The sequence below is a fragment of the Thermobia domestica genome, chromosome 2 (assembly GCF_964235325.1).
Source record: "Thermobia domestica chromosome 2, izTheDome1.hap1.1, whole genome shotgun sequence".
Taxonomy (NCBI): Eukaryota; Metazoa; Arthropoda; class Insecta; order Zygentoma; family Lepismatidae; genus Thermobia; species Thermobia domestica.
In genome coordinates, this window is record NC_137455.1 from 357,032,428 (window position 1) to 357,057,901 (window position 25,474).

General features: G+C 35.7%; 1 protein-coding gene across 10 annotated transcripts in view; it reads right to left on the minus strand.

Annotated features, from left to right (window-relative positions):
• Window positions 1–25,474, minus strand: part of LOC145678807 (histone-lysine N-methyltransferase 2C-like) — a 262,032-nt gene that overhangs the window by 75,859 nt on the left and 160,699 nt on the right. For 7 of the 10 annotated variants that reach the window (XM_081749328.1, XM_081749335.1, XM_081749329.1 and 4 more), the window contains 7 exons: window positions 24,595–24,980; window positions 23,605–23,804; window positions 22,969–23,115; window positions 17,093–17,315; window positions 8,302–8,502; window positions 4,841–5,031; window positions 713–871 (listed from right to left, as the gene is read on the minus strand). In XM_081749328.1, coding sequence (XP_081605454.1) covers window positions 713–871; window positions 4,841–5,031; window positions 8,302–8,502; window positions 17,093–17,315; window positions 22,969–23,115; window positions 23,605–23,804; window positions 24,595–24,980 — 1,507 coding nt within the window. The remainder of the gene's footprint in view (window positions 1–712; window positions 872–4,840; window positions 5,032–8,301; window positions 8,503–17,092; window positions 17,316–22,968; window positions 23,116–23,604; window positions 23,805–24,594; window positions 24,981–25,474) is intronic. The other 3 variants (XM_081749327.1, XM_081749332.1, XM_081749331.1) reach the window with 3 other exon arrangements.

Genomic DNA, 25,474 nt, shown 5'->3' on the forward strand with positions numbered 1-25,474 from the left:
TGCTACTCAGTACATTCTTCTAAATTGCACAGAGTATTATACAATTCGTAAACATTGATATGTAGATAAAATATTGTTTTTTCTACAATTAGTTGAACTCCTGAGGTCCCGTAGTTTTTGATTAGGGAACTTTCAAGAACTTATTTTTCGAACTTCCGCGTTCACTTTTCCTTCTACGTTCACCTTATTGAATTCATGCAAGTGAGCCACAGATTATATCATGTGAAGCATAGGGAGCCCCCTTCTTGTGCATTAATCCCTTCACGGTCAACGGTTCAAAGATCTACCCCTTCATTATAGAATGTCCAGATTCGTGCCACCAAATATATTCACATACATAAAACAAGCACCTATATGCCAAATTTCTTACAAACATATTCACTCTTTCAACACATGTATAAGTGAAAAAAAAATTATCCATAATATTGGATCTAATAACCTTTTTCTTCCAATAATTTCGAAAGTCTGGTAAAAGAACTGGAAAATATTTAACCTTCCTTCCACCATGAGAGGTTATATTTCACGAAACTCCATCTTCTTCGCAGTTTAGGACAAAAAAGAAAGAACATGTTTGTAATTTCAAGTACCTTCACCCAACGAATTTAATGCTGAGTGAGTAAAAGGGTCTACTTCCTTTTTATATATATAGATCACTGCTATAATTACAAACAGAAGAAATTTCGAAAGAACAGCAAATCGTGAACTGACTAACCTGTATTGTCATGCTATGCTGTCGACTTTGCTTTCGAGCCTGGTCCAAATGCTTCTGAAGCAAAGCCTGTTCACGAGATATTCTCTCCAACTCTAAAGCATCCGGTTCTGCCAACTCTTGACCGTTCTTTCTCAACTGCCGCTGCTTACTATTTAAAGACTGAAAGGAACAAAGTATTTCATTATTATAGTTTTGACTTCAATGCAACTTTTTACTACAATACTGAATACAAATTAAGAGCTCTGCGTATCATTAGAAATTTAAAAAGGTAGCCTACGTACATACGTTTCACTTTATCTCACTTAAGAACTGCTGGTAAAATTTTAATGAAACCTTTACATTGCCTTTATTGAAATATCTGTATGGTTGTATAGTCATAGATTACCTATCACCACACTTTAATTCTATGGAACTAACCAAGGGCGCACACGGTTGAGATTATCTATTATCATACTCCTTCCTTGCACTTTCTGTGTACGTTTAAGTTGTTATTCTTGGGATTAATTATCGAAAACTGTTACGCAAGTATTATTAATATATATTAGGTACTCTGATCAGTTTTCTTTTTTAATACTGCCGAATATTTCCAAAGCTATAATGAACAAGATTTATTTTATTAATACTGCCGATTATTTCCAAAGCTATAATGAACATGATTTGTTTTATTAATACTGCCAATTATTTCCAAAGCTATAATGAACATGATTTGTTTTATTAATACTGCCAATTATTTCCAAATCTATAATGAACATGATTTGTTTTATTAATACTGCCGATTATTTCCAAAGCTATAATGAACAAGATAAAGTCAAATAACTAATTTCTTAGCCTTCGATTATTTCCTTTTACTGCCTAACACTCAATAGAAAAGAGTGGATCTATCGCTCTTGAATGTGAAAAAAAGTGGTTTTGTTTAGTTCTTAACTTAGAAGAAAAGTAATTTAGAGGCAGTTTCGGAAAACTCATTTTGCGGTGAGGATAAGAAACTAACAATTGAAGACACGCTGTAGAAAACAATGTAAGTGCCAAAAACAACAGTTACTGTAACAGTAGAGACAAAAGAGAGTAAATTGTGCCCAAGCGTCACGAAATAGAAAATACTATTGCTTAGAAATACAACCTAGCATACAACGAAGTGAAGCTATGTATAAAAATCTAACTAAGGCATAAACGTATTTAAAAAATAAAAGAAGTGTAACAATTTCAAGGCGGCACTTACATTGTTTTCTACAGAGAGTCTTCAATTCTGCAAAAAATGAAATCTTGAAGTTTTACGTTCCACAGTTATTCCAGCTAGGCTAAAGAAAACTGTGATTATAAGAAATAAAGAAAATGATGAAATGAAGAAAGTTGGAGAAATCGGGAGAACACCGAGAAAATCCAAGCAAGTGGTGTTTGTTCACCACGAAGTTCACTTGGCGCGAGCTGGGATCGAACCAAAGACCCATGCACCAGAGGTGAACTCTCTACAACTGAGCCATCGCGGACCAACTGATAATTTTGCCTGACGATTGGTTAAGTAATGGATTGAATATATAGTTTCTGCGTACGAGAAGTAATACTTTTACATCTCAACTCTTGAGAAAAAAAAAAAAAAAAAAAATATCACACGAAAAGATGAGGGGTCAACTATTACAGTAAGATTTCAACAAGCTTAAGGCAAAAGCCAAACATCATCCACACGTTTTCAATTAAATCATAACCTTGCTATGAGCACGGAGTACATAAAACAATAAAACGATCTCATCTCAGTATAGGTAGGATATGGACAGATGATATTGTTATGCTGATTTATGCATTTGCTTTAAAAAAAAACTACAAAACTATATGTATTTTTTAACACACTAATAACATTTTATTAATTGTGGCGTCCATCACTATGGTCGCGTTTTTCGTATTATTTAACTAACGAATTTTGTGCACAAGCACACATAAAAGGACAAAACTTTTATTTTACAAATAAAAGCTAGTAAGATGAAAAAAAAAAAAATCAAAAAATTACCTGAACTGATATCTGCTCAATAGAAACGCTAACTATTATATTACTCAGTGCTTAATATGGCAAAATTGAGAATTTTTAAAATGGTTTATTCAACGATTAACAACGAAATTCAAAGCGAAAAGAAAATAATTTTGCGGACGGAATATACCATGAAAGCGCAACTCATAATTATAAGTATATCAAAAGAAATTTTAGAATATAAATAAATGGAAATTACAAAAATAAATAAATAAATAAAATAATAATAATAATAATAAGAAGAAGAAAAACAGGTAAATATTACTGGTCCATAATACGAAATCATGCCTTGGTAATATGTAAAAATTGGTCAAAATCTCAAATTTCACCGTTTACGTTCAGTGAGAAACTATTTTAGAAAAAATAAATTTCTTCAGTTTAACGATTATGCCCTTTAAGCGGATAACTAACGCAAGTGAATGATAGACAAATTGGTGGGGAGCACCCCGAGAAAACCGACGAACACGATACTTCAGATCAGGAAGGAACATACTACTCTGTGGTAAAGGACTAGGAACAATCAATCACATCATTTCTGAATGTGAAAACCTTCAAAATCAACGCCTCAACCTTCACACAGAACTTTATAAACACTTTGAGAATAGGACTTTTTTCTATTAAGACAACATTGGCAAACTATCAAAGCAATTTTTCAATTTCCACAATCTACAGATATTTACACATTATTATTATTATTATTATTATTATAGTAATAATAACTCTATGGCCTATGGAACCCGGAAGTTCAATGTCGCGCTCACAAAATCTCTCGATTGACTTCCATCCTTAGCTAACTGGATCCAGTTTCTACTTTGTATTCCTATCTCTGCGAGATCCATCTTAATATTGTCCTCCCATCTGCGCCTAGATCTACCTAATGGTCGTTTTCCGATTAGTTTTCCAGTCAAGACTTTGAAAGCGTTTGTATTTTCTAGCTACGTGACCTGCCCACCTAAGCCTCCTAGACTTGACGACCTAACAATGTTGGGTAAACCATATAAATTATGTAGTTCCTCGTTATGAAGTTTCTGCCATTCCCCATTCCCGTTCCTATTGAGTCCGAATATTCGTGTCAGGATCTTGTTCTCAAATACTTCCAGTTTACATTCTTTCCTCAGAGTAAGCGACCATGTTTCGCATACAGCACAACAGACATGGTTATCGTTTTATGTATTTTAAGCTTCAAATTCCTTGACAGAATTCGCGACAACAAAATATTTTGAACTGAATAATAACACGAATTCCCTGCTTTTAGTTGACATTTAATTTCTTCGTGAATATTTTTTTGTCTATTAATACTGATCCTAGGTATTTGAAAATATCCACTTTATTAAAAGTATTATTTCATATTCTAACGCATCCATAATTTGCCATATTACGATTCTGGCAATTTCCAAGTATTTAGTTTTCTCTGCACTTACTAACATTTTTCTCTATTATTATTATTATTATTATTATTATTATTATAAAGCGGGATTCATTCAAATATCCATACTTATAGATAAAGAAATTTTTATCAGCTGAGAGGAAAATGTAAATAAAAATATAATACAAAGAAAAAATTAATATTTATGGTAGGTTATTAAAAACAGAGCAGTGCAGCTTATCAACTTCCAGAATAAACCCCTCAGGGGAAAAAAGAAAAAATGTTGGATCAACTAAATATTTGGACAACTTCAAGGATAAGACCACAGAGACTTCCTCTTTGGGTTAACTTTTCATATACCAAATAGTTTTATGGAATGAGATACAATGGAATAACAAATCATCATTATTAGTATTATTATTAATTTCTCAAGAGTTTCACGTCTGTCACCTTCTTAACTCAATCTTCCAAACATTGCGTCATTCATCTTTGGATTATCAACGAATGTTGTTCCAGAGCAGCAGCTGAATAATTATCTATAATGTATGTTGTAAGAGTTGTTAATCCTTATTCTTACAACATACACTTCATCTTCCAAAATTCTTCGTATGTCTAAGGTTTATAGGGCTGAGATCAGATTACCATAAACAACTAATTTTCAATCCAGTGACGTTTAATATAGATACAATTTTACTGTATTTAAGCAGAGCATACATTTGTTTTCAATAACACGCTTACTCACCTTTTTCGCTTTCCTTCGTTTGTTAACCTCAGTTTCGTAATACTTCAACTGTGCCGCATAAGTCTGTTGTTGATGCCTAAGCCATTGTTCATATTGCAAATGCATTTGTCTATCTTGTTCGGTTACTATATGCTCTGGTGGAGCAGGTGGCGCCGGAAGTAAATTGGCCTGGAACGGAGGCACCTGTGGCACTACAAAAGAAAACATCTACTGTCAACAGAACTGCTTTCATTACAAAATACGAATAAAAAGAAAACGACAAAAGAAAAAAAGTGAAATCTTTACATATAAATCACAATAAAAGGAATGGGCTTTAGAACTTTTTATTCTTTTTAGATGAACTTTTCCTGAGCTATAAAAAGCAATATAGTACTATTTGAACTTTACACGGCAGAAAATAGTGCCTTCTATGGCTTTTGTGCAACAGATATGCCTGTCTCGTCTCTTGCTCACTAAATTTTTCTCATTTCATAAAAAAACCGAAATTTAAATTCATGATGTAAGTTGGGGATTGTGTTTTCTCTATGTGCCATGTTCAGAAGTCCACCCAGATTTGGGATTGGCACAGGTTCCGCGCGTACAGTCATAAAATAACCAGTAAAGTGAATGTGATAATTTAATATTTTGGAACAAGAAACATCACGATGTCAGAGTGGCAAGAATAAGAAAGCAGCAGTAATCAGTTAATCAGAAGATGGATGTGGTTCAAAAGACAATATTCTGTTGTGTGCTAACGTGTGATGCAGAGCACAGAAAATTTCACAATCTACAAAAATAAATCTTTGGATGACAGAAACATAAAAAGGTAATCTGAAGAAAGAAAAAATGTTGCTGATTTGCAGTGATCAAGTAGTCATCCATGCAAGTAGTTATCTTACTACGGATGAGTCCAAAGTTGAACCTTGAATCTGGGATAACCTATATATTTCCTGAAAGGGTTAGTCGAGCAATTTCCATACCAGGTATCAATTCCTTGCCCGGAAATGACCCCACCCTTTCAGGGTTGGAAATGTATAGAACAACTTGACCTATATGTCTTACATATCTAAGTACTCCGCATGATTAGAAGGTTAAGAATATAATATGCACTACCAAGTTATATGCTATACCAAGGTAATAAACAAACAAACAAAAATCACTATAAATATCCTATACTGATGGACCTATAAAAAGATGAGAAAAGTATACTCATAATATCAAGTCAACAGCAAGTAATTTGGTATCACAACTAATGTGATTCATCGTTATAGCTAGATGTGACACATTCGGCGTACGTATTTCAATTTCTGTATTTTCCTTGATTTCAGCTACAGTATATACGTTATCAGATCAGTACATTCATTATATATTCGTCAACTGCTCATCTAGACGAGTTGTTTGATAGGCCACATGGTATAAAAACGTTCAACGGATTTTGCTAAAAACTAGTCGTGGTGATAATTTGAGTTCATTTACTCGATCCGAACAGATCTTTCTTTTTAGCTATATAAACCCGATTGGTCACACTCCAGGGTTTAAGCCCTCTAGCCACGACAAGACCCGGGCAATAAGAGGGAAGAAGGTGCCGGCTGGATGTTGTTTGCCGGAGCTTGGCTTTTGTTTTTCGCTATTGTTAAGAGCCATGTAATTCACACATCACGGACCTGGCAAGATGGTGCTGTCAGGACTTTGCCTTTGTTTTTAAGGTGTAAGGGCCATATAACTCACACTCCCTCACGATCACTCTACGGCGTGATAGTGAGGTTCTTTAATATAGAATATTTATAGTGGAATAATCAGTTCATTGGTTTATTACCTTTCTATAGGATATAATTGGATAGTGCATATTGTGTTCTTAGTCTACTGGTCATGCGGAGCACTCTGATATATAGGACGTATAGGTCAAGTTGTTCTATATATTTCCAACCCTGAAGGGGTGTGGTCACTTCCGGGCAAGGAATTGATACCTGTTTTGGAACTTGCTCTACAAACGTTTTCGGGAAATATATAGGTTATCAGCATATTCAAGGTTCAACTTTGGACTCATCCTTAGTTAAATACGCAAGAAGGTATACGCAATTTACGAATGAATGACAATACAACAACATACAAGATATTGAATGCATAAGAACTTAATGATAACAAGATGCAAGTGAGGACAATTATGACATTCAAATCGAATTGTACGAGATTATGATTAACTGTATGCAAAACGATGTTCCAATGTTGGATTTGTTGCGTTTTCAAATAAGGTTACTTTTTACGTGTCGGGTGAAGTAAATATACAAGTAGAATTTGTGAGCAGGATTATAAAATAAGTTTCAAACAAATGAACGGAAACATGAGAACCCCAAGGTTAACATATAATACGCTATTTACATGGATCATTTACTAGGCATATTCTTCTTCGAGAACGAAACTACTGATGAAAATCTGTATCTGCAAATTTTTCAAATTCCAGAATTTCACAGATTAAGTATACATAATGCTGATGCTAAATAAACATTCTCAAACCTTAAAACATCTGAAAGACAAAATCCGCGCAGTTTCAACGCACACCTCACCTCTTACTCCGTGCATCTACACAAAAATACGGTAAACTCTACAGAGGAATAAAAAGTTCGTTTATAGTTTCCATATTCACAAATTTTCTTACACAGCACGAACTTCTATGTTTAAGTGATTAAAGTTTAAACAATTCTGTCTACATACCATCAGTTAGCGCGAGTGGTTTGTGGTCCAAGTTCATTAACTGAATATCAATTCAAGATCTTCAATTGAGTGTGTCATTTGCGATTTTACGTAGAATATAATTACGGATATTCATTAGCCATATAGTAAATTTGGAAGGGAAAAGAATCTTACCACCGAATTTCAAAATGAAAAAAGACAAAATTTCATACATTAGCATATGTACCAGCAAGTTTTTCTACAGATACGCCAAGGAAAAGGCAAAGAGTACCTCAAAACCGTATACAACTTTTCTTTTGGATATTTTGAAGTATGAGAACTTTTACTTACAGATAGTAGGTATGCATCCCATTGTATTAATTACTAATTATACATGATGTTTGTTTACTTGCAAGAAAATAGCGTACCCTCTCTTCCTACATCCCTCTCTTGGTACTTACATGGACAATTCTTGGTAATAGATAGATTAGACGGATGAATCGTCCCCAAATTCTGACGCTTAAGGAACGTTTCTCAATTACATTCAAAGGGTGAAAAAAAATGCACGACTGGGCTAATAATTGAAACAAGGTCTCCGGCCTGCCTGTGCATTACTAAGTTTGTGCTTTGATCAGCCACACAATTTTCAATTTTGAGATTGATAAAAATCAATTGCTTTTGAGTTTATGTTGATGCTATTTTCGGTTTGGAATCTATGACATTTTAAAATCCGGTGGGACTAGAAAAACATATTGTAATTTTAAGATTTCTCATGATGTATCAACAGCACCATTATGCACTATTATACTTACCGCCCGGAATAGAATCTACTTGTACCGGCGCAGGAGCAGTAGCATGATGTGGTGCAGGCATTCGTATTACAGTTCCAACTTTCGCTTCTATTGGAGGTCCCTGCTGCCATTCAAGTAGTTTTGACGGAGGTTGCGGAACGGGTCGAGGTTGAAATAAAGGTCTCACAGGACCAGCAGCTGGATGAGGAAGCATACCCTGAGCTAAAATAATAATATTATCCATAAGTAGAAGCTTTGCTATGTATATACTTAAACAAACTATTTGCTGAGCAAAACAATATATTACATAAAAAACTACATGCGTGTTACAGTTTCGCCAACTAACATTTTGGCTTCATCAGACACTATCATGTGTCTGATGAAGCCAAAATGTTAGTTGGCGAAACTGTAACACGCATGTAGTTTTTTATGTAATATATTGTTTTGCTCAGCAAATAGTTTGTTTAAGTAAAATAATAAATAATAAGTCTTAGCAATGATAAAATTATACATAATGGTTATTAAATTATGAACATTTTTTCATATAATTAACCATGCTAGACGTAAATATATAGAAAGTAACTCTGACTTCCACGCATTTCTGTTAATGAAACATAGGAATTTCGACAATTACTAAATATAATTCATATTGAAATCTCTTACGTTGCAGCCCATCCGTATTTCAAGTGTACTAGCTAATTTTCGATTTCTCTCTCAAGCCATCCAACCGAACAAATAATTCCTTATAGAACGTGAGAAACATGTTACCTAGTATAGCATAATAAAGAATTTTACTGACTTCTTTAATATTCCTCAGCAAATCAATATTGTTTCAAAGGTCCTCAGTATCGAATACGTTTAGCGAGTACCATCCTCAGAAGCAAAAAACATACTTAAATTACACTATGTAATTAAGTTCGTCACATGCTAATTGCAGCAACACCAGTGGATTTAACGAAATTATATGAACTTATTGCCATACGATTTGATGTTTATAGAAACCCCATTACAGTGAAAGATGCACCTCACAATTGTACGTGGTGTGATTGGCCAGTTTTAAGACAGTTTGCAACACTGCTCAGGAGGAGTAGATATAATCGCCCGTTAGCATGGAAGCGGTGGCTTGGTGTGTCCTTGAGACATGTTGAAACATGCACCGAGATATCTTTATTCAGTACGGCATAGCAACCAGTTGAGTGCGAGCGTATATGTATGTGTCTTGACGGATTTTTAAGTGCGCAAAATGGAAGGAAAATTGGAACAACGCGTTTTTTGTTTTAAAACTGGTAAGTCTGCTTCGGAGACTTACGAACTGTTAGAAACAGCTTTTGGAGACAAATGTCTGAGCCGGTCAAACGTGTTTATCTGGTTTTACAGATTCAAAGATGGCCTCAAGTCAGTCGAGGATAACCCCCGGTCTGGGCGGCCTTCGGCATCAAAAACTAACGAAAACATTGCGAAAGTTGGGGATTTAGTGCGCTCAAACCGTAGAGTTACAATTAGGGAGTTAAGTTTCTATGCGGTTCAGTCAATTTTAACTGATGATTTGAACATGTGTCGAATGCCCGCGAAATTCATTCCAAAAGTGTTGTCACACGAGCAGAAACAACACAGACTTGAACTGTCCCAAGAACTGTTTAATCGAGCCTAAATGGACTCAGATTTCTTGAATCGGGTAATAGCAGGTGATGAATCATGGGTTTATGGGTATGACCCAGAAACAAAGGCCCAATCTTCTCAGTGGAAGAGTCCAGATTCACCAAGACCAAAGAAAGCGTGACAAAATCTGTTGAATGTGAAGACAATGTTGGTCATTGTTTCGATTCTAAGGGTATCGTGTATTATGAATTTGCCCCTAGGGAGCAGACAGTCAACCAGGAATACTACTAAAGTGTCCTTCAGCGTCTGCGCGAAAATGTGCGGCGGAAAAGGCTTGCCCTCTGTAAAGAAAACTGGATTCTCCACCACGACAATGCACCAACACATTGTGTGTTCTCGATCCAGGAATTTTTGGCCAAATTCAACATTCCTGTGCTTCCGCAACCCCCGTATTCCCCAGTTTTGGCCACGGCCGACTTCTACCTCTTTCCCAAATTAAAATTGTCATTGAAAGGGAAGATATTTCACTCAATTGAGGACATTCAAGCAAATACGGAGAGAGTGCTTCATACCATCACGGAAAATAATTTTCAGGAATGCTTTCAGAAGTGGAAACACCGTTGGAATCGTTGTGTTCATTCAGCAGGGGACTACTTTGAAGGAGATCCATCACAATAACCTGTAAGTACTGCCATTTTTAAATTACAAGCCCTGTCTTAAAACTTTCCAACAGGGTGGATTGATTTAAATCAGTCTGATTTAAATCACGGTTTAAATCAAGATTTAAATTACTTGATTTTTTAAATAAAAATCGTTGATTTAAATCAAACTCCGAAATAATTTAAAGTGAAATAAGCAAAGTCCCGTTTCTGTTCTGTTATTTCGATTATGGAAGATGATAATCATAATACAATGAGACTCAAACGTACAGTATGTACAGCATAGTATAAAAACAAGTGTCGTGCAGAGGATGATTAGGGAAAATCCCGTTTTGAACGGGTAACAAGGCAATCCTGTTTTCTTCTCTTCGTAACATAGGGTTTATATTGTAAATCGTTAACTATTCCAACGGGGAAATCACCATCGACATTTAAGACGAAGATTCTTTTGCGTGCGCGTCTATATATTTATTCCCAAATAATAGGGCATATTTAGAAGTGTCCTATCCCCTCTCCGAATTTTTATTTTATTTTATAACTTTAGGCAAAATTTATGTATTTTATGCCGCAAGCTAGTTACAATTTTCTTAAAAATATGCCCCTGCCAAATATCAGTAACTTTTGTGGAAAAAACTGTCACTTTGATAAGAGTTGCTGTACTTTTTCCTTAACGCTTAACCTTTTAAATTATGGTATATCACCTATTTTTAGGTGATACGATAAAATTTTCATTATTCGATTAAAAAAGTACCAATAAAACTTTTTACTTCGCTTTTTCAGAACTGAAGGCATTGTAGAGCAAGTTACATATGCTTTCACGCCTCTCTGCGTCGAGACATAGGATGTGATGACATCATAAATTTAAAAAAGATATTTTTTTGTTGTGCCTATTTTTATTATTTTTTGGCGGGCCTACATTTTGCATTCAGAATACTGAAATTCTGCACACTCGTTCAGTGCATTCTTAGCATTTTTCAGATGATTTCAGATCTCTGCGTGAAAACAGGGGGGTTCAGAGGGGCAAAAATGTCTTAAAAAATGGATTTTTTTTAAAACAAAAAATAGCTTTCTTCGCGATTTTTCAGCCTAAGATGGAGACATAGGAATGGTACCATCTGAAAGGCTGATCTATTCTGAAGAGAATGATGTACGAACCATGATCTTACGATAAATAGGGATGTCTCAGGAAACTGTTACCTGAGATCCAGTTTTATACGGGAATCTGGGGTATTTGGGGATATTATTTTTCTCGAGCTTACTATTGCATCTAGAAGTTTGAAATTTTGGACACTCATTCACTGCACCCCTTAGTATTTCTCAGATTTGTTTCAGATCTTTGCTTTAAACAGAGGCCGTACAGAGTGGTAAAAAGTAAAAAAAGGATATTTCTTAACAGAAAATCCCTTTTTTCGTGATTTTCCAACCCCAGATAGCCTACACGATGGAGACATTTGAATGGTATAGTTTGAAACTGTTTTATTCTGAAGAGAATAATGTACAAATCATGATTCTAGGATAAATAGGGATGTCTGAGGAAATTTTTATATTACATCCGGGTCATCTGGGGTATTGTGGGGATGTTTTTAGCTCATTGTTAAATATTTTTCCCGCCCTTACTATTCAAGATAGAAGCTTGAAATTTTGTACACACATTTAGTACACCATTAGTATTTCCCAGTTGAATTTGAGATCTGTGCGTTAACACAGGGGAGTTTAGATGGGATCAAAATTTTGGAAAAAAAAAAAATCAGAAAAAATCCCGACTTCTCTCAAAATTTTCCGCTTCAGGGACATGATAGGGAAAATGTGAATGTTACCGTTTTAAAGGCTGTTCTATTTTGAAGAGAATGAGGTATGAACCATGATCCTAGGATAAATAGGGATGATGCTTGACTGAAAGTCTATAATTTGCCCCCCCCCCCCCAAAAAAAAGCCATAATTTAAAATTTGTTAAGAAACATTGTTTGGGATTGATATAGGTTAACGATTGGGGATTAATTCAAAATTCAACCCCCAATACTTTCTCTTAAATGGCATTATTGGCATTTAATACTAATTCGTAATGCTTTCTTTTTTTTGTTTTTCAGTTCGCGACTTGTATTATACGAGGAGAAAGATTTGATTTAAATCAAAAATATCTTTTTTTTTTTTTTTTTTTTTATCTGATGTTTTTCCATCCTCCTTTCCAATCACACCTCGTATAAGTATGTACCTGGTTAAAGTGCACTTTGCTACTAACTAATACCCTGTTAGTTTATAATATTGAAGGTTATTCGAGATAATCGCTCTTTGCTGAAGGTTTTTGTTGCCAAGTCCAGTACAATGAGTATACGAAATATTGGAAAGTAATTACATAATCAGGAAACTGAAACAGAGTATAGAAAATTATTACTACTAAAAAAATTAGTATTATAACAACTTTATTACTCCAAATTTTCATTATTTTTTCTTAGTATAAATTTTGTATTACGAGAAATCACCAAAAGCACCAATATGGATAATTATATGATATGACTACAATGAGGGTCACATTACTTTCCAAGATGTCGTATGTTTAGGTATTGCACTTTGCAACAGGAACCCTAATGAAGAGGCGAGTATCCTGGATAACCTGCAATACACTAAACATACGTTATACAAATAACAGGGTAATAGTAAAGTGCAATTAACCTTGCATATAGCTATACAAGTGTGGAGTGTCGACTTAATGTGTGAGTCCATTATTATAATAAGGATTTTAAATTACCACATCGTATTGACACTGGATTCATATAATTTCGTTATATCCACTGCCATTCCTGCAACTAGCATTGACGAAATTTTAGCATAATATAATTTAAGCCTTTTTGTTAGTCCTAAGGATGGATACTCGCTAAACGTATCCTAAATATTGAGGATTTGTAAAAATATATTGAGCTGCTGAAGAATACTGAAGGTGTCAATAAAATTCTTTATTATGATACAACAGGAATAGACAACATATGTAAACAGGAACTATGCAGTAGATCAGGGGATGGCCAACGCGTCGACCGTCAAGTTCGTGAGGGGTAGCTCGCGGTGGTTTGTGTTATATCTGTACCGATCGCTATTATTGTTTAAAGATTTCCTCTAGTGGACTACCGAATACATAAGCAGACCGCCAGTGACTTCTGAATTAGATCTCAACCCTAAAAGGTTGGTCATCCCTGCAGTAAATTCTAATTAGGATTACGAACATGGCATTAACTTTAGGCATCTATGGTCATATTATACGATCACGGATAGGAGATGACGACCCACCGTCATCATACTACCCAGGAAAGTGGGAAAGAGAAGAAGCGAGCTTGGACCTTATATGTTAGGAACCAAAACTTATATTGAAATGCAAGTGGAATTACAGAAAGAGCGAGAGTGATAGAGGTTTTGTTCCGTTACCATTAACAACCCTGATCATGTCCTAATAAGACAATCACTTCTCAACGTAGTATTGCCTCTCCCCCTTCTTTTAAAGTAAAATTTCTTTTATTACATATATTAAGCGAGTAATATATATGGTGTATTGAACTTTTGAATTTTGTTAATTTTTCCTCAATTCTGGGATGTATGAAATATGATACACTGGGCATTAGGATATAATAAACTGGAGTATTTTACTTACCCCAAAAAACTGAAACTGTGAGAGTATAACATTATTTCAGCTTACAATGAAGAATGCCTTTATCTTTTAAATTAAAACTAATACACCGAGGTGTTCAACATATGAATACAAAATCAATACGTAATACTGTACTTCTCCAAAGAAACATGAAAATAATTTTGAGAAGAAAGAAAGAGAAAAAGAAAGAACATACTGCTATATCGTTTTACTCAATACTAAAACAATATTTTCTCTGTCCAAACAGTCAAGCCATCACTTTACACTTTTTTAATCGCCCAATTCATTTCTGCGAAAGTACAGTAGGAAAGTTAAGGCAATGTGTTTCATACTTTTGGTCGTATTTTATTTCATGATGAAGATTGTATCTTTATTTACGAAAATTTTTAGATAGCCAATTGATATTTTGATGAGACTGGAGACCTCTGTTCATTTCGAGGCCCGGGGCTACAGCTCCCCTAGCCCCCCCCCCCTTAATCCGGCCCTGCATTTCAGGCACTAGAATTTCTACATTTCTCGTTCTCTCGATCATTCGCTGAGTGTTCTTTACTCACACGATGTTCACGTTCATCGTTCATCAAATCTGGTTTCTTCTGCTATCTGGATGGGAATTTACAGACATTCGAGTTACATCAAATTTCAAATCATATATGTGTCTCTAAGTCACGAAAAAAAAAAAATCCGAAAGAAATACCTAGTTCTTTAGACTCGTCTGCTAGAAGAGCACGTGGACGTCGCAAGATACCAAAATTTAAATCCATATCGAACTATCTTCCTACGAATGAAGTGTTTGGCATAATGGTGATCATAATATGACTCCATCGCTTCGTCTAACGAAAAGTTTCTAATTAGTGATACAGTTATATCTTCTTGTTGAGGTGTTCAACGAGTGAATGTACTTTGTAAATTCTATCTGAAGTTGAGCATTATCATCCAAGTGAAAATATATATATATATATATTTGGAGCAGTTCAACCTTATATCGGGGCATGGCGTCAGATACTAGGGCACTGTGGAACACGGAGGAGTTGAACAATATATCTGTCTGTATGTATTGAGTGTGTTGCCAGAGATCAATTATATAGCAAAATATTTAAAAATCTCTTCTGCAGAACAATAATGTGTCCTTTTTGCATACCATAATTACGAGTCTCTCTTCAAATTTTATCAATAATTCCACCATTGAAAAACAATCTCAAAATATCACCGGGGGTAAACTTTCTCTCACGCCAGGTCTGATTGCAGACTGGCTCCTAATTATTTTCTTGTGGAAACTTCGTAACGACTTTTCGAGATTCTTGTTTCTCCAATTTCTGTTTCTCTTCGAATTTCTTCCATTTGCTGTTTTACTTCGTTTGGAAGGTCCCGGTTTATCTCACAACGAATGGTTACGTTCTTATATTTCCGTCGATTCATTTAGAATATTCAGTGTACGACGTTCGTTCATATCCTTAACATTTTTTTTTCTTTCTTCTTCAACATGCACTTCCGTTACTTGACGCAAAAGACCTTTTCTAATATCCTTGATAAACGAAAGTGTCCCTCCAGTCATTGCCCGCGTCATCCTGATCACTATCGTCTTCATCTACTGCACAAGACAGCAGAAAATGTAACTCATGAACTTCACCTATAGAAAGTATTAGTGGGTCATTAATATCTAGTTCCAAAATATTTAGAGTAATCTCTGAGTCGTTTTCTGCGTCCAACTTGAAAACATACGATAAACTTCTATTGGTAGTGCTCAGTGCATGATATTTGACAAGCATTTTAACCTGTATGTGTCCAGTGTATAGTATTTTATACTTCACGAAAGAAATATCCTCAGAAATTACGGTTCACGAATAAAATAAGAACAAGAATATAAAACGTATAGATCTTTTCTCTTCCTTAAATAGACACAATGAAATGAACCACAAACATTTAGAATAGCTTCAACTTTTACGTCCTACGGTTATGCTGGTTATGTGACCGGCTAAAGAGACGGTGACGATGAGAAATGAATGAAATGGTGGAATGAAGAGTGGGAGGAAACGGGAGAACCATGAGAAAACCCACGCACACGGTGTCTGTCCACCAAAAAGTTCACTTGGAGGCGAGCTGGGATCGAACCAAGGACCCCATGCACCAACGGTGAACACTAACACTGAGCCACCGCGGCCCCCTCATTTAGAATAACTATCGACAGACATTAAAATAACTTACCGGCTCTACATTGTCGTTTCACAAAACATCTATTGGCATGGATTGCTTCGCTGGTTCAAAAATAATAACTATTTTGATAAAGCGAGTGAACGCACAAAAAGAGGACAATATTTAGTATAACCACAACAGTTTCAACATTTGCGAACATTTCACCGTTTCTTCGTTCCATTTCTAAATTACATAAACTTTATTCCGCCAGCCAACTTAACGTTTATTGTTTCAAACAGTTTCTTTGTCATTTCTGTTCGCTTTTAATACTCTGTTCACATTTAGTAACTTAGTTTCCCAAAACAAGACAACTATCTCCTCTCCAACTTTTATAGTTGACACTCCTCCTTTCCCCATACCCCCTTTATCACCATTGCGTTCACGTTTTCAACATTTGATTTTCTCCTTGTATTATTCAGTTTTTGATCATGTTTTCTAACGATCTGTTAATTTTGATTTCATTCCGCTTCGAACCCCACATCATCTAGAAAGTTAATATATTTAATCTACATCCTAATGAAATACCCTCTTTACTATGTCATTTTTTATTTTAATTTATTTATTTATTTTGTTACTCCTAGGTAGATATAAAATAACGTTGGCTAAAGGTTTCACATTGTCGAAGTTTCACTTCCAACTACATTATATTCTGTCGTTTCTTTTAACTCTTCCCTGTTGGTTCAATAGACAAGATATGCAATATTAATTGGAAATTCATGCTATGAAGTACCTGGTAAACCAGTAGGTGAGAGTCCCGCTGGCGAGCTTCCTGCAGATGATGTAGCCATAACGTCGGCCTTTAATCTTTCGAAATCGACATCACTCAACAACGACTGTTCTCCACACGGAGCCTGGGCCACTGGATGTTGTTGCTGCTGCTGTTGTTTCTCCTGTTCTCTCTTTTCCTGCTCCAGCAAATCCTCCAGCAATAACGGTTGCTCCTGCAACGGTGACTGTGAATTATTAGAAACAAGTTCTACAGATAAGCAAATACAAAAGAAAACTACTTTTTAAAATATATCAATACTACACGTTTACTAAAGTCAGGGTGCGAAATCCTAGCCGAAGCGGGAATGACATCGCACTGGATTGCTTTGACGTATAACGTTCACATATTTGAACATCTGTTATTAACCTGCATCAGATTAGGGATACCGCTAACTACTAATTCGTCCGTTACTTACATATGTTAATTACTATAATTTGCAAACTTCTGACAGTTTACTTCATTTACTCCTGTAACTTATTGGTGAGAAACTTTATTCCAAAAATATGAAGTGATGGTAGAGGGAGGAGTTCCCCCATCCTAAGGATTTCGCACCCTGGAAACAGTAGTTGTATAATATTACAATTAACACCAAGTAAAACCACAAGCTTAGATCAGTATTTTTCAACCATCGAAATGCGAAATCGGCTGGCTAGATCTGATGTCCATTATCTACAAGCAATATATTACTCCGTTATATGCTGTTATATTAGAAGTACACAATTATTCCGTTATTAGAAGTACACAATAATACAATTCAAGAACGGCTTGCTTTTCTCTGCTACTTCAGTCCGCAAATGTCAAAAGGCTGAAAGCTTCATGTGCATGGTTCATGGCGAGAATTGAATTTCTGATCTATCTACTAGACGCAGTAGTTTATGAGAATTAATATAAAAAGTTATCACCTATTAATAATTGGCACTGATACCTACCCTACTGCTATAGATAAATTATGCTGTTAGGTCTCCTTTGAAATATCCAAAGTTAAGAGTTTCGCATTCATTAGAACTAATGCTATGCAAAATTTGGGTAAAGATATTCCATCAGCACACTCTTGCCAATCATGATACAGACAAATATGGAAATATTAAAACCAAGTTCTTTTGCACTACAACTTCTGATTATTATTCTGTAAATGCCCGCGTAAGCAATAATCTGTACTACTGAAGGTTAATCGAGATTAACGAAAATATTTTGATCGCATACTGAAATACACATGTGTGGGCTGCATCAAAGGCTCAAGTTAGTTCACGTTTTAAGGTCGCAAGGTCCGGAGTGAAGTTTGTGTTGCAGTGAAATTGTGTCAAAACGGAACTGACATCGGGAAGAACATATAATGGCCTTTCTCCACACAATACTATGAAAGAATTATAAAAGGTACGCAAAAGGACAAGTAAAATGGTTGTACCATTACCCATTGCAATCTGAAAGCAATGGGACGCAGTGACTTCGTATATCATTGCTTGGAAAACTTCTCCAAGGCGATTCATGGTCATTGTGGGGTTTGGCTATGCTCGGAAGTTCACTAAAATAAATGCTTCTGGACTAACATTACGATACCCATTTTTTCCACGGTGATGTATCACGATTATGCGTAAGGACATCCCATCCGTTCGCATTCACGTCTTCTGTTAGTGTTAATAAAGGTAACCGGTGCAGGGACCTGATGTTAATCCCATAGATTTTTTTTCGCCATTAGACTCTTGGAACATTACCTGCGAACGGTTTATGGAACGCTTCCAGGCATGAGTGGAAGAAAATACTAATGTTTCATTACAAGCGATGTATTTTACAATGTTACTTGCGCTGTAGAATGTCTGCAATATTAGATAACAAGCAGATTAGGATTGAGATTTCTGGGCTTTCGGCATCTATGGCCATTTAAGCCCGTCACATATGAGGGACGACGTCCCTCGGCAAGCACACTAACGGGGAAAGTGAAGGAAGCGGTCTGGGACCTAGAAGTTAGGTACCACCCCGGAATTTGCGTGGTGTGAATGAGGAAAATCCAGAAAACCTCATTCAGGATGGCTGGCCTGAAAAATCTTTTTACACTTTTTGACCGAGTGTCCCCACCAGGAATCGAAGAGATCCCAAACAGAACTCAACCGATGGTGGTGTCATGGCATTTGGTGAGTTCTGCAAAATCGTATGTGTATCCTTATATATCGCACATCCTTATCAACCTTTTGTATTACGAAGTCTTTTACTATTACTTCAGCGCCATTTTCAACAAGCAGTTGATTGAAATTTTAACACCATTTTGAACAAAAATTATCAGATGTGAATTTAAATGAAATCGTGAAGTTTCACGTCCTACGGTTATGCCGGCTAGGCTAAAGGATATAGTAATGATGAGAAATGAATGGAATGGTGGAATTATAAGATAGTGGAGGAAACTGAAGAATCCCGGGAAAACCCACTAATATGGTGTTTGTCCACCACAAAAGCCCACTTAGCGCGGGCCGGGATCGAACAAGGGATCCCACGCACCAGAGATGAACGCTCTACCACTGAGCCACCGTGCCCCCATGTCAATTTAAAATTTAACGTGATATGCGTATCACAAGCTTTTGAACCTTCGCCAGGAATTTAACCTTCCGCATTAAAATCAACAATTCTATCCATTAAGCCACAACGCTCAAATTTATTGAGTTCTTTGCCTTCCACATAAAGTAATCTAAGAGCTGGATTTGATATCTAATTACTATTGGTCCAATTTGCACATGTTACTCACTGGGTCAATCCATGCAACGTGATCAAGAAAGAAAGAAAAATTGCCGCTCGACTATCTCCAAAAAATCTAATTTTTTCATGAATGTTTATCCTATATCAGGGTACTTCAAAACCACAATTAATTAATTGTTACAACATCACATGGCCACTCAGGGGCTGACGCCATTTTACGGCTTTTCGATTTTAGGCGTTTACGTTGTTTTGAACATCTCAGCATGTATTTGTCCTACCAAATTGAAAATTGCTGGACGTCTCTAACTCGTGCAGAGCTAACACTCTGATCTCTTAACATTTTTTTTCTAAAACCACTTGAAAGGGGTGAAATCAGGGTCTGCAGTAACAACATTTTTGGACATTGAAGACATGTTTGGGAAGAGGAAACAACTGACGTAGAGGTCTGAATTTGTGTGTGCATGTAGTCCAAGGTCATAATACACAAAAATTTAGAGACCTGTAGCTGCTCCCAAAGGCCTGAAAAAAAAAAAAAAAAAAAAAAAAAAAAAAGTCAAGTTGGGGAATTATGCCAAATTAGCATATTTCACTGTCCAATATCTTCAATGGGCCTGGATAAAAAAATCTGAAATTTTGGGAATAGTTAGTCCTTTAGTATACCATAACACACAACAAAGCGCGTTGTGTGTTTCTGAGCAGAAGAGGGCCAAAGTATTAAGTAATGACGTCATACTCTAGGAGATGTTTTGTTTTATAAAATGTACTGGAAATCTGTTGTAAAGTAAAATAAAATAGGATGAATGGTTAGTCCAGTCAAGACTCTCAAGCTTGTTTCTTTCCTCTAGTTGTGACACTGTCTTATCACACCCACAGCAGCACTGGTGAAGAATACCGCTATCAGTAGAAGGCGAGGAAAGTCAAAATGCACCCTTGACAAAAAAATCCGTAAGTACTCCTTGCTCTTGCCGCTTGCTATATCAATGATAATCATGTTTATTCTTGTTTTAACTGTCAACTCATGCAGGAGACTGTTGTCCTTTCGTTTGATCTACATTCCCAAGTCAGTGAACACTTACTCGCTGTAAAAACTAACTGTGAAATATAAACGTCTTAATACTTTGACCCCCTTCTGCTTTGTTGTGTGTTATGATATACTAAAGTACTAACTATTCCCAAAATTTCATTTTTTTTAAATTAAGGCCCATTGGAGATACTGGACAGTGAAATATGCTAATTTGGCATAATTCCCCAACTTTATGATTTTTTTCAGGCCTTTGGGAGCAGCTACAGGTCTCTAAATTTTTGTATTACTAACTTATGACCTCTGAGTACGTGCACACACAAATTCAGACCTCTACGTCAGTTGTTTCCTCTTCCCAAACATGTTTTCAATGTCCAAAAATGTTGCTACTGTAGACCCTGATTTTAACCCCCTCAAGTGGTTCCTGGAAAAAATGCTGAGATATCCAAGTGTTAGCTCTGCTCGAGTTGGAGACGTCCAGCAATTTTCAATTTGGTAGGACAAATACGTGCTGAGATTTCAAACCAACGTAAACGTCTAAAATCGAAAAAACGTAAAATGGCGCCAGACCCTGTGTGGTCATGGGATGTTGTAAAAAAAATGTGGTTTTGAAGTACCCTGATATAGGATAAACATTCATGAAAAAATTAGGTTTTTTGGAGATGGTCGAGCGGCACATGCTTGATCATTTAGAATGTATTGACTCCACTGCCAACGGATTTCAGTCAATCCTACATTATGAGTACCAGATTCTATATTCATCAGTGCCACTACTTTAATAATCTAGAAACTAACATCACCTACTACATCCGATTTACTCCCAACGAAGCCCATAGCTTTTCTAAATTATTTTTCTAAACTACTGACGATTGCACTTTAATGTTCAACTCAAAATAACGTTTAAATCGTTTCTCGGACTGGATTTGAGTATTCCAGAGATTTTAGTTTGCTCTGGTTTAAACTTGAAGGCGTGATTGTAACTTTACATTGCTGCTGTCACGTATGCTAGATCACAAAATTGTTAAGAGCTTTAATTGCAACTGTGCATGTTCACAGCAGAGAATTGATAAAAATTTAATTAAGTAAATTTACTAATCATATAAGCAGACACAAACATTAAAAAACAAACAATATTCCACATGAGCTTCCACACTTCATCAAATGAAAATTAAAACAACTTCGGCTGTTTTTGAAAAAAAAATAAAGTCATAAATTCGTTATAATCATTTAAAACCATTCTAGAACTAACCAGCCATCAAGGAAAAAAAATTAATTATTACACTATGTCAATTCATTCAATAAAATTGCTTCTTACGATACTGCCTTGTTTTACCCATCTGAACCAATCTGCTATCAGTTACCTCGGCTGATGAAATGGAGCATGTAATACAATGATTTCCTTTTACCAAATGAATGTAGTCTCAGATTCGATTTCCAGTGGAATTGTATTGACTTTTGAACGCATTAAAGTGGTTCGGACTCGACCTAAAAATTGAGCCTCGATACTGAAAAGGACGCTAAACATCAAGAAACCACCACCAAAAGAACTCTTCGTAGTTTTATTTCCTACTTCTAGTGCATTTAATAAATTTAATTAACATGATTTCACGTAGTTGGTATTAAATTTTATGTACAAAAAGAAAAGAAGGTGCGGAAACTATGTTCATTGCCATTTTATAATTATTATATTTTAATACGTTTTGTGACTTATAAATACCACCTAACACTACAGAAAGAACGTCCTACTATTTTGTGCAAAGAGAATGCATGCTGATTGTTGTAAGCACTGAAAATGATATATATTACAAATATCTTAAACTGGAACACCTTTTATTATTAATCTTACCTTTTCAATGAATTTTAAAACTGAATATGAAGTATGCATGAAGAATTGTACATATAAAAAAGACCATGATTTTTAAGCTACTTTACATTAAAAATGTCCATCTATCAAATGTACATTTCGCATATTTAACACAGAAGTAACATTTCTTTTCAGACTATGTTTTAAAAAAATACATACAATTTTAAAATCAAGCATACATTAAAGCAAATTTTGTTTAATATTTTGAAACAACATCTAAAGAAAAACAAAATCCTGATGAGCCCAGATAGTGTTTAAGGCCCTCACCTGGAGTAATAGAGGCCTACGCTGGAGATGAGGAATAGCAACCACTGGAGGAGGGTGCATGCCCCCCATTTGTGGCATCACAGGGGGCCTGGGAGGCCCCAAAGGGAAGCCCATACCAACACGAGGTCCAATGCCAACGGGGCCCATCTGTAGCAGGCAGCAGAGCAAAGCACACATCATGTGAGGTGTTTGTGTAGTAATAATTCATGCAAATTCACTCACACACACACACATATACATCAAATGACCAAAAACCAATCAGAAAGTTAATTTGTACAAGTGCAGAAACCCACAACTTTTTATAAAATCTACAAATAGTTAAAATGCAAGCTGTTATCTTCTCAAAAGTTAAACACTACAAAATTACTAGAAGCAAGTAACAATAATTAAAATTCTACAGCAAAAACTTCTAAAATAGCAGTGATATATATATATGTATATGTAACAGTTTCTTGAAAATCACAAACTCTAAATGATAGAAAATAATTCCAAGTAGTTCCACCACCCCATGAACCTTTGATAAAGATGCTATTAAAGATAAACACAGACCAAAAAACCATCTTTAATACAGGAAACAGAATGAAAGAACAACAACTGATCTGGGAATAAATCACTATTATCACTATTGGATATTACCTGCTGACAAGGACCTGGATAAGGTGGAGGGGGTCCTGGGTAAGGAGGAGGCGGTGGGCCTAGGCTCTGCCCAATTCTATTTGTAACTCCTGCTCCGTGAAGAACTTGGGCTGCCCCTCCAGCTACAACTTGTGGAGCTTCTCTCACTGCACCAGGGATGACAGCGGTGCTCAGCCTCATTTGCTGTCTCTGCTGAACTACTGCAAAAGTAACCAAACCAAGTACATGAATGAATTTGTATCTATTTTCTGTTAACCTCTAAAGTAACGCGAAAGTACTGTTTGAGTTGGTATGGTGTAAATAAGCATGTTAATAAAACATGACCTGTAGAAGAATTTAATGATGCGTTTAGACCATATTTTCGCAGTCTATCATCTCAGTAAAAATCCGAATATATGTATACGATAAGGTTATATAGTTGTTCTAGAAACATAGAAGAAACTTGCAATATCGCATTATTATTATTACTTCACCGATGACAGGTTATTTGTTGGGTCAGAAAATTGTCCCCAAGTACTGCTGTTTTTAGTTAACATCTTCGTTTTGGCGTAAGATTTACTTTCCTTAACATCGTTAAAAAATTAAAATAATCTTCCCCTCTTCATTTATCTTTTACAATGTGTCTTATCAACAACAACCTGCTTATCTCTTATCAATGTGGTTAACAAAATATGTACAAAATAACACGGAAATATGCCTAAATCTAAAAACCGTTCCATGTTCTTTATTTAATTTCAGACACACTTAAGTTACCTTTTATCGATATAGTAAGATATATTTACCTCGATTCCGCAGAATTTAATTTTTGATTGTACACAACAATGGTTGAAGACTAATAATCATTTGGAAACTTACCAGGGTTCCCCACTTTATTTCGTGAGCTCGAATTTCCTGATTTTTTGATAAGTGCATTGCTTAAATACAATCGGTATTTATGATTTACATTTACATTAAAAAATGCACTAATTGGTTTTAAGTATTATTACCTACCTTGCACATGTCCTGGAATAATACGCAGAGGTCTTTCCAACTGTACGGAGCCACCTTGATATGATGCAAAGCTCACAGCTACATTCACATTTCCACCAGCCCCATCGGGAGACATTAACCTTCCTATAGGCCGCAAGCCTACTTGGGGTTGAGACTGCAGAGCAGTTGGCTGTGTTTTTAATTGGGTTATTTGTTGCTGCTGCTGCTGAGGTTCATTTGGTGCCACTTGTGGTTGGACTTGTGTTTGAGGTTGTGGGGAAGGTTGGGCTATAGCTTGTTGAGGGGGAGGTGGTTGGGTTAACTGACTCACGGCAGATGAAACTGGAACGGTGGTTTGTTCTATTTGTGGTGCTTGGGTTACTTCAGGTTGGTCAGGTTTCTCCGACCTACAATTTGAAACAAAATTTACCACTATAAAGTGAACAATACGACCAATGCAACTATAAAAAATAGTTAAACCAACTACTACTGTTAAGAGTATTGAGTGATTTGCTATCTTTATATATCAGCCCCCATGACCATAATTAATATAGTTTACTGCATATTACTGATTACGACTACCTGCACTAACTGACAAAGTTAAACCAGAATAACACATTTTCCTATTTAGTGAATAATACAAGAAACTCGGAGTAAACATTTATGAATATCTACTGTCAGAGTCAGGCCTGCAGGCTACCAGCAGCGCTACTAAAGGATGATGTATAAGTTTAAGGGGAGGACAGAATATCTTTTGAATCATCTTAGCAACTTAGGACAGGCTTTGTGCCTCTTCCTATTCTAACGTCAATAATCTGTTTATTTATTTTTAACGAATAACGAACAAAATGTAGTGAGATATGCAATCAAGCCCGAAATATTTTAAAGGTATTAAATACTT